Source organism: Motacilla alba, chromosome 1 (genome assembly GCF_015832195.1).
Source record: "Motacilla alba alba isolate MOTALB_02 chromosome 1, Motacilla_alba_V1.0_pri, whole genome shotgun sequence".
Lineage (NCBI taxonomy): Eukaryota > Metazoa > Chordata > Aves > Passeriformes > Motacillidae > Motacilla > Motacilla alba.
Genome location: NC_052016.1, coordinates 62468200 through 62483938, shown reverse-complemented (window position 1 = coordinate 62483938; position 15739 = coordinate 62468200). Strand labels below are relative to the sequence as shown.

The following is a 15739-nucleotide window of genomic DNA, read 5'->3' as shown; positions in this document are numbered from 1 at the left end:
TAACTGTCTACTAAACTTGAAAGTTTTTATTCAGCTGTAAAACATCTGAAGATTTTTAAAATCAATTTACCCCTTCTTATATTTTACCAGAATTAACTCTTGTAATTATAGTGACTTGGATTGTTTATACTGCATGACTTAGTTACCAGACGGATACAGACCATTCCATACTTTTCTGGAACAGTTCATATCTTCAAGATAATCTATTTCAAATACTTGAAGTTCTGCTAGCAGTGTAAATGTGAAATAGCAGCACAAATATTTGAACATGTTAAGATGAAAGGTCATATGCTTCAAACAGCGGAAGTGTCTGATCAGGTTAAAGCTGTAACTTTCCACCATGTTTTAAAACAAAACAATCCACGAAGTTAGAGGAATGTGTGAGTGTTCAGTCAGAAAACATGGGGAACTTAAACTGTGTGGATGTTTGTATGTCATTCAGTGCTGTTGTGGGAGATGGCCTGGTTCTCTGTCCCACAGAACAAGAGACTACTGTTAGTTTCCTAGGATAAAACCAGTGAAAAGAAAAAGCAGAGACCAAGCCTGCTGGCTCCTCCTTCTCCGTTAAGCACAGAAGTACTGCTTGATTTTACACCTTCCTATCACTGTGTTCAGCATGAGGGGATAATGTACTTCTTATGCTCTTGATGGTGAGTGAGGTTGTGGATGGAGAATGAAGCAGATCTATAGAAGTTGATAGAAACCAAGTGAAACTGGGAAGACATGGTGAGAGGACAGAAGTGCTTGAGGGTTTTTCACATAAGGGTAACTAGTGCAGTGATGCTTTAGTGTTTATTGCTGAGGCTGGACAGGAAGGATGTGCTTGATTATGTGAGTCCTGATTTGGTGGAAGGAGAGGAAAAGAAGAGGCAAGAGTTCAAACTACTTTAACACACTTAGGTTAAATTGTTTTGGAAAGTTGCTACAGCACCCAGTGCTATTCCAAAACAAATCAGTAAATTGCTGACACAAGTATGCGGCAGCCAAGGAGTTCTGGACCCTCACACAGCACCCTCCCACTAAAGCTAGCAGTTGCAAAGTGAGACATTCCTGTATGACCTATGTGTCCAGAAAATATAGATAGCACTCTCAAAGTAGCCCAGTACTTGTTAACCATTTCCTTTTCTCTGGGGAATGGGACGTAGTGTTTGACCTTTAGTTGACTTTATTTCTTGGCAAGGTACAGGGGTAAAGTAACACTTCTAGCTTGGGAGGCTGGATGCTTATCTTCCAAATTTTTTTGAGAAATTTAGATGTTTTGGTGAGTTTTCCAAAAATTCCACTCTGTATATATGTATGTGTAGTGTGTGTGTATATTGTGTGTGGGTTTAGGTAGGTATTTAACATCAAATCTACAAATTAGTGTTCCTAAAACCAATTTCTTCTTTAAATATTTAAACCCCTAATATCAAAGTTGTTATTATTAACCTGTTGTCATATGAGGATGCCTTCAGTCAGCAGAGCAATAGATGGCTAGAAAACAAATTAAGTAATCCCCTTTTTTGGCTTTCAGATTGTTTACATATGTGGCATTACAGCAAAACATAATGGTGAAGATGGTGTTGGGAAATATAAATCTAGACTAGATTGCTAAATGAGTTTCCTAGGTTTTTGTTCTGGCACTTCTGCTTCTGAAAACCATATGGTACATTATCAAATTCCAGCTTGCTTTGGTTTTGCCTTGCTGCTGAAAATCAAGCCTAGAACGGCAATATGTTCCATGATCTTTTTCTTCAACGAGAAAAAAAAATCCGTGTTAAAAGTTGTTTAACAACATATAGTGTTATAACTGTTCTCACTTTCCATCATTTTCCATATTGTGCTCTTTTCCTTTATTTTATCTGTGCTTTGATTTCACAGAATAGAGTATGTGCATGGCTGCTTCTGTCCTTTTTGTCTTCTAGTTGTTTGGTTTTTTTGTACTTCCCCTTTGGCTCTATTGAATTAGCAGATATGTCTAATTTCTCATTTTGGAGGTTCATTGAAGTTTGTTTTAGTTGACAATTATTCTTCCATTGTTCAGTGACTTCATGGCACTGAAGCGCAGCAGAAGTGTGTTCAGTGGAACCATTGGAACTCTCAGGCATGCAATGCTTCTGTGCCAGCTTATGGAACCTCATTATCAAGCTGCATTTTTCCCCAGGATTGATTAGTACTTCTGTGTAGCAACCATCACTGAAAAATACATAATCAAACTTATATGAGACATATATAGTTAAATCTTTTCCATGGAAGTTTTTAACTGGTTGTTGGCTATGATTAAAAAAAAAATCACAAAAAAGCTAAAAATATGTGAGTTTTGAGGGCACAGGTTTAGTAGAGACTTCCTCTATCTGGCTTAATAATGTTTTTTAGTTAGGAAGGGTGAAGTTTTTCTTAGTTAAGTGTCCTTTTTTTTTCCTTAGAGATCAGATTTTTTTTCCAATTTATTTTTAAATTGTATCCTTGATTGCAGGTGCATTGAAAACTTGCTTTAAATTTCCTAGAAGAAGCCATCACCCTCAGCAGAAAGTGAGGATTCAAAATTCTTTGATATATAATAATGTATGAATACACCACTGCTTTTGTTGAGAAGAAAGCGGCACCAGATTTATTGCACAATTTATGCTACCATTCAGATATGTTTATTTTAATATTTTCTGTTTGAAGATAATTGTAGAAACAAGAGTGAAGGCTGTGTAGTTCATAGCCTTTTCTGTTTCTATTTGGTATGAAAATTCGTGGAATGAAGCATCCTCATAAAACTTTTCAGTAATCATCCTTTCTCTCTAAAATGTCTGTTTTCATGTGCATGATATGAATCCTAGATTAATTTGGTCTCTGATACAGTGGATTCCTCCCAAGATACTTGAGGCATTCAGCCCCTGTTGAATTAAACTGTTCAGAAACTGACATTTGGGAGAATTGGATGACACATGAAAATTGAATCTACAGTCAGTTAGTCACTGTAGGTTGCTAATATAGTCAATGGGGAGAAATAAGCATGTCCAGAAGATGATGCCTTTCATGGTGTACGAAGGTGACTAAAGATCTGTACTTTTTTGTTCTCTCTCTCTCTTTTTATGAGGTGAGAAGGTGCAAGTTGCCTGGAGCTATAAGTATTGAGGTAGCTTGGTTTTTCTGTGCAGTCTGTTGCAAATGAGTCTGGTTGCTGGGTCCGTGTGCTCATCAGTCAATAAGGTTTGGAAGGGTATAGTGATGCCTGAACAGTGCATCACTGGGACCCAGGCATGGCCCCATCATTCCCCTCCTCTGTGACATGGGGCACTTAATGCTGAGTGAGCCATGACCTGAATGCCAGACTCTGGGAGCTACACAGTCACCCCAAGTGCTTACCCATGCTTCCTCAAGTCCACTCTTAAAATATGTGAGAATTACACTCTTAGCAAATAAGTTATCTGAGGTGCATCCTCTGCTAGCTGAAACCTGTTTTTTCCCTAGGAAGCATTTCTTTACTGAGATGGTGGTCAAATGCTGGAATAGGCTTTCTAGAGTTGTGGAGAAAGTCCCAAATCTGTATGTATTTTAAGAGGCATTTGGACAATGCCCTTAACATCAACTTGGTTAGCTGTCAACCAGTCAGGCAGTTGAACTAGTTGATCATCATAGGTCCCTTCCCACTAAAGCAGTCTGTCATATTCTATTCCCTAGAGATTGAGACTTTGCCATAAGTGGGTAAAGTCTGTGAGCCCTCTGCATGTTACAGAATTATGCACTTTATAGAGCAGGCAGAATGACATTCTCTAGAAACAGATAGACTCAGACTATAGTTTACATATTGTAGCAAAAAATGGCAGTTGGCTTTGTTTTTTATCCCTCTCTTTTTGAAGTAGAGAATAAAATACATGGGAAAGGATTGGGGTTGTAGAGATTTCTTCCACCAAGCCCTTGGTCCATTACTGACTAAGTCATTCCAATCTGATCTAATTGAGATATATCTTTTTAATTTCTCTTCCAGCTCAAGTTTGTATTTTCAGTCTGTTTTGATATAAAGTGGTGCCCATATTTACACAAAACTGTGTATATGGGATATTTTCAGGGTAAAAAAGGCTTCTTTAGAAGTGATATTGAAATTCTAAACATTTGATTTCTTTTTTTTAAGTAAATGCTCTTTTTAATAACTAGAAAACACTGTTCTTCCTTTGGCGCTTCCTTTTATACTGTACTTAGGGTAAAAAGTTTAACACATCCATCAGCCTTAAATATTATGGGCTTTTAACTTGCTATATCAGCAAACAGGAATCTGAGCTGTCAGAAGCAATGTTGGGAAATATAAAATTCTCTTCTAGTCCATAATACAGTTGGACTGTTGCAAATAGGCAGATTGATCAGGGAGGATGCCTCCTGAAGGGACAGCCCCTGTGGAGTATTAGCTGAAACCTTCATTAGCTCTTGCTACCTGTTTGCTGTGCAGTGTGAGCTCTGTTTCTCAACTACTTGCACTTAGCATCGTGAAACTGAATTCCTAGGGGCTTCAAACAGGAAATTATGAAGTGAAAGTGATCTGATTGAAGTATTACAGTTTTTAGTTTTAGAGGTTGATGTGTCTAACCACGGGCCGTGACCAGATGCCTCAGAAAGTTCCAGAGTTCAGTGACTGCCCTAACACTGCTTCCTTCTAATTCCCTGTAAACATGGATTAGCTTAAAACTTTGAAGCCCAAATGTTTGTCTGTTGCATTATCCAGATTCCTTGAAACATTGCTGTTATCCTTATGTTTATACTTTTGCTGATTTAAAGATATAATAGTGGTATTATTCTAAGCAGCAAATTTTCTGTGCACTATCTGCTAACCACAGACTGTGTAAATGCTAATGAGACAGACTAGGTTTGCTGTAAATGAGGCAAATAAAACTTTGCTTAGGCAAGCTGTGAGAACTGAGAATGTAAAAGAGAAGAGACAGAGAAGAAGCAAGTTGATCAAAATTGTAATTATTTCTTAATACTAAAGAATAAGACAGACACTTGTGGAATGTTCGCTGATTGGCACTGTTATATGTGGACACTAACAAGTCTCGAACGTTTATCATTGACATTCAATTCAGAATTTAACATTTATCTTTTACTGGTTCTTCTCAAAAAACTTTGTATTTTCACAAAACAAGGCTAGAAATCATCTTTGCCTCCCCTTCTCAGTGGTCACCTTTGTGAGCTGATCATCTATGTGAAAAGAAGGGGGAGAAACACAAGTACAGTAAGAATTTTCAAAACTTTTCATGAATAAATTTGTTTTCTAGGAAAAACGAAATCACCAATTCTTGGATCTTTCCAGCCTGTCTTTCTACAAAGAGCAATGAAAGTTTATTGACATCTATAGTTTTTGAATGTCAGTGCCAATGAACAGTCTCATCTTTCCAATCTCCCTGTTTCCAGCTGCTCCTAGGGATATTCTGTTATCTTAGGGCAACCAGTGGTGCTAACAGTATCTTGTAGCAGTAGTTAAAGATTAAATGTTTACTGATTTTATTATTTGTCAGCTGCCTTTTAGAAAAATGATGCAGAATTGCTTGGTCTGCCCTCTGAAAATACAGGTCTTAGAAGCATGTCACTGGAAAGATGGCTTCTTTCACTCACTTTTTTCCAAATATACAGCTACTATCTGTGTAAGCTGAAATCGTTTGGATTGTATTTTTTTTTTTCAAAATCCTAAGCATGTAAATTGGTATTGCTACATATTATGTGACAATTAAATCTGTATGGCTTTCCTCCCTCACCCTGAAATCCAAGATTTGTTAATGCCCTTTACTGCCCATATCTTTACTCTTCTTCATTAGGAAAGTTTTAAGCTCCATATCTAGAGCAGTTAGATCCTTATAATCAGTACTAGCAGATGCTAGGGTAGAGCATTGTCTAGTGATGGGAAACTGTAAACTGGAATTTGCTCAAAAAAATACAGTGGAAAATAGATTCAGAACTTTGGTGTTTAAGATTGTTGCGTCACGTCACTTGGACAAAGATCAAAGTCTATAGGGCACTTCCATAAATAATGATGGGAAGCCTGTTTTTGTCTCATTGCTACTAAAACCAGAAGATCATTTAAGGTAAAAAAGAAAATTCTAACATTTCCTCATAGATAACACAGAAATGTTGTGTGCTGAGTCTGCTATGAATTGGTGTGGTACAAAGCTTAATCTAGAGTTTTCAAAATTCTTTATTGGTTAGTAGCCAATGTACATGTGGAGAGAGAAAGCTTTTAGTAAGTTTAAAAGAAGATGAGAGGCAGAAGGGTCTTTTGAAAGATGACTTCAAGAATGAAATACTTGGAAGTAACACTTCGTGACCATTAAATTCATAAGCCTTTGGCAATTTAAAACAATTTAAGATACTGTTTTAATTTAGCTTTTATTACTGATGTCAGGAGTTCCTATTTAATAATCATATACTCTCTGTAAGGCCTGTTACATAGATCTTTTGCATTTTTCCATTTAATATGTTTTTTAAAGGATAGTGGGCTTGATTATGGAAAAGAATACTTCATAGCCTCATTAGCCTTGTTATGATATAAGCAGCAGATTTTGAACATACAGTCAATGGAAAAACAACTTGTGCTGTGTTTGTAACTGACATCACCTTAGCTCGACCACAGATGTGATTCCATCTGGCAATTTCTGTGCTACTAATGAATAAAAACACTCAAGTCTTGCAGTATTTTTTGATCCAGTAGATGTAGGAGCTTACAAATGCTGTTGGACTAGCCCTACAAATGGGAACTCTGGCATAGGTGAGGTGACAAAGGCACAAATCGCAGTAAGTCAGTATGGGAGCCACGGCAGCATTAGTATCTTGAGTCTGCATCTAGTTTTCTTTGCTCACTGGACCACACTCTGTGGAGCCAACCTAGATGTAATAATTTTCATTGTAACAAAAGATGGGTGGAAAAACATCTGCTTTGAAAACTAAAAGTAGGCGTTTTTAATAATAAAATAATACTGGACATGAATAACCGATACTTTTTGCCTAGAAAGCTTTTACTTGGTAAATAATTTCATGCTGATCAAATGTTAGGAATATGACTTGAAGTTAAAAGAAAGGAAAGTTACTTTTTATTTTAAGTAGGCTGTAGCTTTTACATAAAAGTGTCTGTGTCTTTGTACACTTACTTACTACATTTGAAGACATTAGATTTTAGTAATGTTAGAATTTTTTTATACCTTAGATGACATTTAATCTGTAATCTCATGTTGTTGCATTCTGAATACCAAGACAATTTCAAAGCAGTTTTCTATATCTTGTCTGCCTATGGGTTAGGACTTAAACCAGTGGTGCACAAGTGGTATTTGAAGTAATTTCTCACAGGAAGAGAGAGATGTGTGTTTTTCTCCGTGTAACTGTCTTTCTTCAGGTGAGGGTGTGTCACTGATTCCCTGCTGTTGTTGGGATTAAAAACCACAGATGCGAGGTTGCCAGAAAACAAAACTGGATGTTTTCAGTTTAGCTCTGAAGTGGAGACTAATAGAAAGAAACCATCTTTGTCAGCTATCTGAAATGTCTTTAATAATAATATATAATAAAAGGTATTTCTGTCTATAGTATTATTTAGGGCAGACATATGTAAATTATAAAGCAAACTTCAGAAACACACTTCTTTCTTTTCATGTCTCAGTAAATCCATGGTATAAAGTAGCACAGTGTTTGAGGGAGTACATTAGAATGCAGTTGATTATTTCTTTGCTGTTTCTTTTTATTCTTTTACAGAGTATTTTTTCCTCTCTTCTTTCTGGCTTACTTGAGAAATGAAGTCATAAACTGTATCGCAGATTATAAAGTCAGAAGTTGGTTCATCCTGAGTTAGTATAGCCTATCTGGGAATCAGGAGGCTAAATTAAAAATGCAGTTATAAAACAGCATATATTTGGAAGCTTTGTTCTCTTAAACCCGAACCTTCTGTTGACTGACGTTAGATGATCCAGAAGCAGATGCTGCAGCAGCTATTTGTTGATTTAGTTGCTATGGTGACATGATACATTCATGTACAGCAGGAAGCTCACTGTACGTTGGCTAATTTGATAGGAAGGAAGGCTTGAGGTAGGTATTGCTGACTATATTGTTAATTGATCCTACCTTTCCCATCCTGCCTCCACATGCTTGGTGGATGCACAGCTATAGAGGAAGGTGAAGGGAGATCCTCCTGCGTGGCGTTCAGGTTTAGGTGCCCTGTTCACAGGAGGGGGGGCAGTGTTCCACACATCCCCGAAGATTACCTCAGTATTGAGTGAATGGAACAGATTGGAGCAGCCGGAGTGGTGCCTGTTGAATCTTCCTTCATCCTTTGTCACTGTGGTAGCACCAGTTGAATGAGAGAAATAAAAGGATGCGAGCAACAGTAAGTCAAAGTGCTAAGGCTTTTGAAATGGGTTATGAGATAAAGCATGTCACTAATTAACATCTTGCTTGCAACTATTAGTGAAGAAAAATGTAATTGTTCTGAATACGTGCCCTAATGACAGAGCATAAATGTGGCTCTGCCTGGAAGTTGTGTCTTTTCTAGAAATACACCCTTTTATAATCTTGTTGCAGACAGATTGTTAAAGATACAGTGTACATCTCACAGAGAGCTTGGCTGTACCACCCTCTTAACAGGTTTAGTGTTTTAACATTTTTTGAAGTCAGAATGACCAAGAGTGTTAGCTATGATGTTTTCCTAAATTTGAAAAATATTCAAGAATTAATCTACCTTTGTCCTTTTGGGTAAAAATCTTCTCGTGAGTACTGCTGGGCTAATTTCAGTTGCAGTATTTTTAGACAAGCCACTGCTGTCTTTTTTTTTTTTTTCTCATGTTGATTTGTATTAGCAGTGCATTTAGAAATACGATTTTGGTGAAGTCTTTCCATTATTTGTGATTGCTGACAATCTTTTGCTACTGACTCAGCACCTATAACCATATAATGCTAAATATAGATGTTTTAAGATTAATAATAAACAAAACGAAACAAAAAAAAATCCCCAATCTTCTATTTCCTAGTAAAACATCTCAGACAATCGTATTGTTTCTGCTAGTATATAAATTGTTTGAGATTCTACTATATTTAAATTATGGCTTTAAATGTCCAAGCAAACATTTTGGAACACTTTACCCTCTTGCTTTTTAGGAAGTTTGTTTGTACAAAAAAGACCCCAAAACTCCTCATAACCCGAAAAAACACATGCATTCCCCCAAACCACTCCAGAATGAGGGAAAAAAGAGAACTCTGCTTTTTAGTAATATTGTTTTGCTCCAACTTGTAATCTTCCTCGTTGTACCGGAGCAGTCTCTTACTATATAGTTACATTTAAGTGTGCCTTAACCACAGTTTGTAATGTAACTTACTTCTTCATGTTATGTCTTTAATATTAATAATGACTAAAACTATTGTATCATGTTCTAGCTTCCCTCCCCCTTCCACTTTTTCCTTCACATCTTACTTCCCGCATTTTTTTGTATTTTAATGTTTGTGCCAGGCTAGGAATTGGCTTTGTTTCTAAAGGATTGCTTTGTTTGTTTGTTTGTTGTGATATATTTAGTGGTAGATCTATTAGCATTCTAGTTATATATGTTCAGAGGCTTTTAGCTTGGTTGGAAAATTTGTCCCAGATTTCACTCATTCTGGAAAAATATGTAAATTCACAAAGCATATCTAACTTCTTTTAGAGGAAGATACAAAGTAACCCTTTCAGCTCCTTTCCCCTTCAGAGTGAGGTGGTAGGTGGCTGTGGAGAGAGAAGGATTCAAAATGCACTTTTACACTGAAATTCAGTCTGATTCCTTTGGTTTTCTTGCCTGTGTGGCTGTAGACAGTGCTAACCTATGGAGAGAACAGGGTGCTAGTTCTCATGTGGGCTTATCCAGCTTCACACATGGCACAAATGTTTCATGTATTTTGGTATCTTTAGTCTCAGTCAGGATTTAAAAAATTAACCTTTTTCTTTTCCCCTTCAGGAAGCTGATAGTCCTTGGTACTGAAGGATGGGTTTGAGAGCCAAGATATTCTGGAGACAAAACAATCTTGATTATTTATTTTTCTTTATTGCAGATTCAAAAACCTTTCCCCCATATCCCAGTAATTCTAAAATTATAGTTTCAGTTTTTCAGCTAACACTTAGCTGTTTTGGAATAAACCTATAATTATTAGGAAAGCTAATTTTTAAAATGATGTTTTACATTCAGTAGCTAATAACTTCTTTTATTGATAGAGAATCTTTTAATGCTTTAAAAGCATTTATTTTTGACAACACAGTTTGTTACGTGCTAGAAAAGATTTGAAAATTTGGCTGTAAATACCAAACTTGCAAACAAAGTTTTATTGTATCTGACTTGATTCTTTTGATATTTGTGCTGGCTTAGAAGAATCAGAAGCTGTTTCAGTCAGTCCTGTCCTGTCACAAATACAGGTATTTTTTGAACATTGACTCTAAAATGTGTAATATTTAAGATCATTATGATTTGGTAAGGGTAAGTTAAACTGTCTTCCATAAACCATACTCAAATCTGATCTGCAAAAAATTCTCCAAATTAGGAAGATCCTCATAACTTTATGGAGCAGTGTGAAGGAGAAGGTTAACAAATGTCTTACTTCTGGATTTTTTTGGTTTTTATCTGTGTAAAAGAGTATTTAGTATACTTCTAAACACAATCATTTGTTTTTTGGGTGTTGAGTTGTTTTGTTGTGGGTTTTTTTGGGTTTTGGTGGTTTGTTTTTTTTTTTTACTTTGGACTAAATTCAAATTTTTAGAACCTAAACAATAAACTAAGAGCATTATTAATACTTTGAATATGTAGATTTTTTATCAAATAAAATTTCTTTTGCCTTATCGGTCCACTGTATGTATGTAATTGATAGAAATTACAAAATTATTTTGAGGTACTAGTTTTTGATTGGCTGTATGTGTGTGTTTATTTGGGGAGGAAGCTTTGCTCTTTAGCCTTTTAAATTTTATCTGAGACCTGCTTTTGCACGTATAATGGTGAGCAAAAGATAAACTTGCTGTAAGATCTTTTGAAGTCAGCTTTTAGAGCTCTTTGATTTATTTCATCATTTACTTATCAGCTTTTTTTTTTTTTCCATGAGGACAGAAATAGTTTGGACTTCTAATTGTATTTACAGTTTTTGCTATGGAAAGATGTTGCCTTAAAACAGTGAAGATGTTAATGCTTAGGGATTAGTCCTAATCTGTTTTTGTTTTTCTGCTCTGCAAGTCTTTCACCTCATCTAGGGTGCTTTTCAGAATTAATCCAATTTTGATGTTAGTATTTCACAATGATGTCCATAGGTTTATGTTTCTATCTTTCTTACTAACCACCTGACAGAGACCAGTTATTAATTGTGCAAGGCTATTTATAGTTAGTCACTTTTTTCTCCACTGGAAGTACCAGGGAAGCTTTTTCCTTCGTGTTGCAATGTAAATACACATTAGTGATGGTGCCACAAGTCTAATGCTGCCTTTCTTTTCTGTCAGGTAGCTGAAATTATTTTGAAACCTGTCAGTCTCCTGGTACATCACTACTTCTGTTAGGAGGATGGACGTTCAAGTAGAGAAGCTTGTAGAAGTGCGTATCTTACAGAATGAAGGGTTGGTTTTAATCGTTATTTCAGTGGAGTTAATGGGCTTTTTGGCCTTAATTATTGTGCAAACAAACATATCCAAAACAAGATTAGCTAACTGTGTATTTTAAATTCCATTCTGCCCTCACTGTGCTCCAATGAAGAAATAAGTTAACTGTGTATTCATCCGGCACGAGCAAAATCTTAGGGTGCTTATGAAAGTATTCTGTATACCTAGTGACAAAGATTAGTAAGATACAAATCAGCTGTATTTTGTATTGTTGCTGTTTTGCTTTTGAAAGAGACTGCCATGACCATATTGGCAGAGTGAAATACCTCGAAGGATCTTATTTTGGCTTCCGCAGCCTCTGCTTCTTGCTGATAAAAATTACTTCTAGACCTTTATGGAGGTAAGTGTTAACATTTGGCCTTGAGTTATTCCTTTCTTTGGAGCAGCCTGCTGAGTCAAGGTGGCTGCAGCTCTGCCTTGCACAGCTTTCCATTCCACCTTTTGTTACTTGCATTCTTCCAGGGGTTTCTTTATGACTCCAGCCATTTTTATCAAATTCATTTCTTTCGTGTTAGAAACAAGCTGAAGACCTGAAAAGAACATTAAACTTCTTTCCTGCTTCAATCTGCAGAAACATCCTGTATTTTCTCTTGCAGACAATGAAGAGTTTTACTGAATAAAAATAAGTAACATTGAGCATTCTTCTCTTTGAACATTTGTACTTCCGTTGATTCTTTAGATGCAAGATCTAAATACTTTCCCTCCTGCTCACACTGATGTAGTAATAAATCCTATATGAGATCTTAAGATATAATAATTTAAAAATAATTATATCTGATAATGGTAGTATGTGCAAGTCAATGTTACATATCTCTGTAGGATGTGATTATACTACTTGAGTTGCAATAAAATTATATTCAATTTGGAATTCTTTAGGGAGAGAATTATTGTATTCTAAAAATCTATTTGCCACATCTGCCAAGCTCGAATTGTGATTTAAGGTGAAGAATAGATTTTCAAAACCAGTCTAGAGTGTGTCCCTTATTTAGTCCTTCAAAAAGGCATAATATTGTTGTGCTTCTTCAGGATACTGTCAGTAATTGTTTACATGTTAGTACTTTAAATGTGCTCTGAATGTTCGTGGAGACTGAGACTGTGTCGTGAAACAAGTCAGTTTTAGTAAATCTTTTCTTGTAAACTGCGTGGTAAGAGTGATCTCAGGAACACTTCTCAGTTCTGTATGAACTGTGTTATGCTCAGGATTACTATAACATGTTCATTATTGCAGGTGACTGTTCCAGCATCTGGGAATGTTCCCCAGTACTTCTTACTTTGCTAATGTAAATGTGGCTTTAGGTATCACTAATGTGGTCAAGGCAGGGTAGCAGTTCTCCCAGGAGAGATCAGGAATATTAAAACCCCTTGGTTTGCAGACTGGGTACAAGGAGATGGGAATTGCCAAGACTTAAAAATATTGAAGGAGGTGGATGAAATTTATTTAGAGCTGTTTTTCAGCAAATCCCATAGCAGAGAAGCTAGGGAACACGTAATTAGTAGGAGATGGTTTTAAAATGTCTAAAAAGGAAATTTCAGGAACTTACTGCCATAGGAGGTTGTGGAGGCAATTCAGATTGAAAGTGAACTCCAAGAGTTTAGGCAAACATATGGACAGTAGGAGAGACGGACTGCAGAAAGTGGCCTGGCTCACACACTCTCCTTAAATAGCTTCTCAGTTGGTATATTAGAGTCAAAGTATTTGGCTAGATGGGCTGCTGACCCAGACTATCAGGTCATTTCCTGTGTTCTTGCTTGGCTTCAGCTTCTGCCTGAGTTCAAACAGCAGTTTCAGGAAATACACACTGAGCTTTCTAATACATGGCATTATTAGTTTTGTTAGAAGGCTTTTTGTTGTGCCAATCCGGGCAATTAAATTAAACTACTACAAAGCTTACTATGTTGCTCATTTGGTTTGGATTTATTTTCTAAAGTAGCCTATATAGAAAAAAATAAGTACCATTGAACATTCAGTGGCCACTTTTTTATTTATGCAAGAACTCTGCACTCTTATATTGTAAACTTGTATGCTACCCTCTGGAAAGAGATTTTGTATTGTTTTTCATCAGGAACTGCATTGAGGTCATGTGGATCATCATTAAACAACTGTTTAAAGGAAACAATTTATAGTCACATTGGAAATGACACAGAACTAGTTGACCTAATGCTCCTATTTCTTAATTGCAATGCCTTAACATTATTTGAGACAAAAATACATTGTCAAAATTCTGATAGCATTCAGAAATTACACTTTTAAATTTTATTAGGTTCCATTATAGTTGGTTGTGCTTTAAAAGTGCTTGCATGATTCTAGAACTTGTATCAAGGCTTCAGTATCCTAAGTTCACATTATTTTGTTAAGATTGTGAAGTTCTCAGTTAGTGTTTTGTTGATTTAGTAAGAGAAATAGCCCTTGAAAAGTGCCCGTGCTAAAGGTGCCTCCCACTGAGACTGACTCATCACAAATGAGGTTTTTATCTGAGTATCATGGTCACCTTAGAGGAGCAGGCAAAGGGTAGAATGCATGTCAGCCTTTGGGTAGCAGAACTTTGGGTGCTGTGAGTAAAGCAACAGAATTTGTCACAAAAAGACTGAGGCACAGGAAGAGAGGCTGGACCATCCGATTTTTACAAAGCTTTTCTCTTAATTCGAGCCAATTTGAATGTTTTGCCCAGAAGAGGAAGGAGGTCAAGATCTAGAATATTCAGTGTGAAAGACTCAGGCCCTAGTTTTCAGAAATACTGATGTCAGGGTGCATGAAATAACATGTTGGCTGATGGGGTGTGCAAGCCTGCACAAGGGCACCTCAAATGAGATGAAAGAGCTATAAATAAGCAACTCATAGATTTATTGTTCTTTTTTTTTTTTTTACCTAGAACATGATGCCATATGAAAATCCATGTTACATTTTCCTTCAGAGAAATTTTCTTTCATCCTTGATTATGTGCTGTAGACTTCAAGTAGATAAGGGGGAATTCCTGTGAGTGACTGTCAGTCTTTTGTTCTATCTCTTCTGACCAGAAAGGTACCAATCTCTCTCCATGCATAGCTTTAATTTTTCTTATTTCAAATCACGTCTGCTGAGGTGCAGAGTGTCAGAAATGCCCTTCTCAAAGCTGTGATCACTCCATGGGGTTCAACTGTGATAAGGTTGGTCCAGAAACCCCTTTTGGTCATAGACTGCCCCAACACATAGACTGTTAAAGCCAGCAGTTCTTGAAACTTCTGAAATTTCAACCCTGATTCAGAATCTCTTTTGGCACACTTGGCAGGATACACAGCCTACCTTGTAATAGTTGTAAAATAAAAATGTGAATGCACTACATAAAAGCAAGGCTGAAAGTGGGAGTCAATGAAGTACAGTCAGGCATCAAGTAGGCTAATTGTTCATTGACAAAAGACATTCTATTTCCTGTTTCTGGGGACTGAGATCTAATTAAACTGCATGAAGTTGGTGAGTCTCCCCACCCTTTGGATTGGCAGTTGGATGTCATCAGAGATGGGAAAATCTGATGTCATCCTGAGTGTCAGAATGGTGCTGGTCTCTATCAGTTGACCTGTTGCTGCTGCTGTGCAGTGCATGTCTCACTGTTGCACCTTGGCTGCCATGCTGAGCCTTTAGCTTCCCAGAGCAGCTGTGAAATGAGCAACAAAGATGATCACACAGGAGAAGCTGATTTAACACAGAATCAGGAGGCACAGGGCCCACTTGCTGCAGCTGGGCCAGTGTGTGTGTCCCCATGCTCAAATCCGCTCTGCCAGCTGGCCCTCAGTTTTGGATGGCCTGCAGCAAGAGGTCTGGAGGAGGAAAGCCAGCAAGTTCCTACAACAGCATTATTACCCAGATTACCAACCTCAGGCACTCACACAGGATAAATAGGGACAACTGGGAATACAGTCAACCCATACTCCCTGTTACTTTAAAAGCAGGAATCAAGGGCCAGGCATCACCCTAATGCATTTCTGCTTCTCACAGTTCATATGATGGCAACCAGGAATATTGAGCTGAGAATGGTACAGATTGACATGTCAGCTGCAGCCAGAATGGCTCCTCCCAGGAGTTTGGGCACCTAAATCAGCCGTAAGAGATGGGCAAATGTAGCTATCCAGCCCACACATAACAGATGGAGAGACATTCTCATGTACCATGAAGCT

At 37.1% G+C, this 15739-nt stretch overlaps 1 protein-coding gene across 5 annotated transcripts in view; it reads left to right on the top strand.

The window, feature by feature from the left end:
- The window catches only part of FNDC3A (fibronectin type III domain containing 3A), a 110889-nt gene that overhangs the window by 19894 nt on the left and 75256 nt on the right, over nt 1-15739 (top strand). Inside the window, exons 1-2 of one of the 5 annotated variants that reach the window (XM_038134394.1) lie at nt 7713-8323; nt 11435-11525. The exons of 3 other annotated variants lie outside the window; for them this stretch is intronic. In XM_038134394.1, coding sequence (XP_037990322.1) covers nt 11496-11525 — 30 coding nt within the window. In that variant the 5' untranslated portion in view covers nt 7713-8323; nt 11435-11495. Of the gene's footprint in view, nt 1-7712; nt 8324-11434; nt 11526-15739 lie in introns of those variants that run through there. One more of the 5 variants, XM_038134486.1, reaches the window with a different exon arrangement.